The sequence below is a fragment of the Galeopterus variegatus genome, unplaced genomic scaffold (genome assembly GCF_000696425.1).
Source record: "Galeopterus variegatus unplaced genomic scaffold, G_variegatus-3.0.2 Scaffold5029, whole genome shotgun sequence".
In the NCBI taxonomy this organism is placed as follows: Eukaryota; Metazoa; Chordata; class Mammalia; order Dermoptera; family Cynocephalidae; genus Galeopterus; species Galeopterus variegatus.
Window position 1 is genome coordinate 59,814 of NW_007731140.1, and position 2,147 is coordinate 61,960.

The following is a 2,147-nucleotide window of genomic DNA, read 5'->3' on the forward strand; positions in this document are numbered from 1 at the left end:
TCTTCCCCCCTCAGAGCTTTACCAAGTGAGCTTTCAATAAATGTTTATTTATTCATCAAATCAGTTCTCTTGTCAAGTAAATTCCTACAGTATTTATTTCTGACATATTCTTTTCTTACTGTTTTGATATTCTTAACCTGAACTCTGAAATTCACATGTTCTCAATGTTTTTGCAGCTTATACACTTCTAGAATTATTATTACTTAGTGCTTGCACTGGTGTTGGAAAGATGGATAATATAGGCCTAGGAGGGTTCTTGAATTATGTTTGACCTTTGAGCCTAATGTGTCCAAATGGAATTAGACCATTTTCTTATGAAAAAAAAGCATTGACATAGTTATACTTAACAATAGAAAGCCCTGAAATCTTTATTTGAAAAGACATTTATTCATATTAAGTATTCATTGTATCCCTCTAGCCAGTGTTTTAATCATTTGAGTTATCAATGTTTTCTTTCTTTTGGTGGCATAAGGGTGAGAATATGATCTCTGCCTTCTGTACGGCAGACTTGGTAATGAATAAGTGCAAATGACTTAATTTAGGCTTATATGGTATTGGACAGTACTTGCTCCATTAAATCAGTATAAAATGCATACCTTATTGGATTATTGAACTGCTCTGCACATAAGAGGGTACTTCAAAAAGTTCATGGAAAAATAAAATTAAAAGATAATATGTATCTTTCCATGAACTCTTTGAAGTATCTTTGTACTAACATAAAATCAAACAAGAACTGTTTTAAATAATGAGGCTTCTAAAGGTCTTGTTTTAGGTGGTATGTAGAGACATACAAAGGAGGCTTTTTTGGGGTTTTTTTGGTTATGGATATTCATGAGATACAAAGGTGATTGTCACCCCTTGTGCCCATGATGTGGGGGCCAGATTCATACTGGCTCTATACCTGTTACCACAAATTGCATTTGTACCCTGTGTCCCCCACCCAATTATCCCCAACCTCACTCCACCTCCCCCCTTCCCCCCCCTCCCCTTTTTAGCCCCTAGATTGTTCTCTCCCTCTCAAGTCCAATGCACTACTGTGGTCTTTCTTTCCTTCCTTCTTTCTCTCTTAGCTCCCACATGTGAGTGAGTGCAGGAGGTATTTATCCCTGTGTGCTTTGCTTATTTCACTTAACATAAGTTTCTTCAGGGTCATCTGCGTTGTTGCAAATGGTAGTATTTCATTCTTTTTTATGGCAGAGTAGTATTCCATGGTGTATATATACCGCAGTTTCCTTATCCAATCATCCTTCGATGGACATTTAGGTTGGTTCCATGTCTTGGCTATTGTAAACAGAATGACTGAATTATTATCTTGTGTTCTTTGCTTAGGGTGTTCCAGTGATGGCAATAAGAAATAAAATGATATCAGAAGGACTAGACCCAGATCTTCTTGAGTAAGTAATTCTTCTAACATAATGATATGACTGCCAAGATATTGAATTTGTCAGTTATAATAAAAATATTTTAGTTCCTCTCTATATTTTCCTATACAATGTTCTGTGGTTGAAGAAATCATCTTCATAAATAGTTTCAGTGCTATGTTACAAAAAATAAGAATATCATATAGTAATAAAACCATCTTGTTCTAGTCCGTTTTGTGTTGCTATAACAGAAATACCTGAGACTAGGTAATTTATAAAGGAAAGAGGTTTATTTGGCTTACAATTCTGGGACAGCTGCATCTGGCACAGGCCTCAGGCTGCTTCTACTCATGGTGGAAAGTGGCAGGCAGCTGGCAGGTACAAGCAGATCACATGGCGAAAGGAAGCAAGAGAGAGAGAAGGTGCCAGGGTCTTTTTAAGCAACGAGCTCTCATGGGAACTGATAGAGCGAGAACTCACTTATTAAACCCCCTCCCCCAGGGAGAGCATTAATCCATTCATGAGGGATCAACCCCCGTGACTCAATCAGTTTCCAAGACTGCCACATTGTAATCAAATTTCCACATGAGTTTTGGAGGGGATAACACATCCAAACTCCATTACATCTCTTACACTTTGTAGAGCAGTTTCAATGGATCAGTGATGAATCTAGATATCCAAAGGAGCTGGAATTTGATGACTTTTTTTTTTCCTATACTGCCTTTTTCTTGTGTGTGTGTGTGTGTGTGTGTGTGTGTGTGTGTGTGTGTGTGTGTGTGTGTGTGT

General features: G+C 37.6%; 1 protein-coding gene across 1 annotated transcript in view; it reads left to right on the forward strand.

The window, feature by feature from the left end:
• CCDC53 (coiled-coil domain containing 53) overlaps positions 1–2,147 on the forward strand; it is a 59,239-nt gene that overhangs the window by 36,885 nt on the left and 20,207 nt on the right. The window contains exon 5 of the mRNA XM_008588777.1: positions 1,330–1,394. Within this exon, the coding sequence (XP_008586999.1) occupies positions 1,330–1,394 (65 nt within the window). The remainder of the gene's footprint in view (positions 1–1,329; positions 1,395–2,147) is intronic.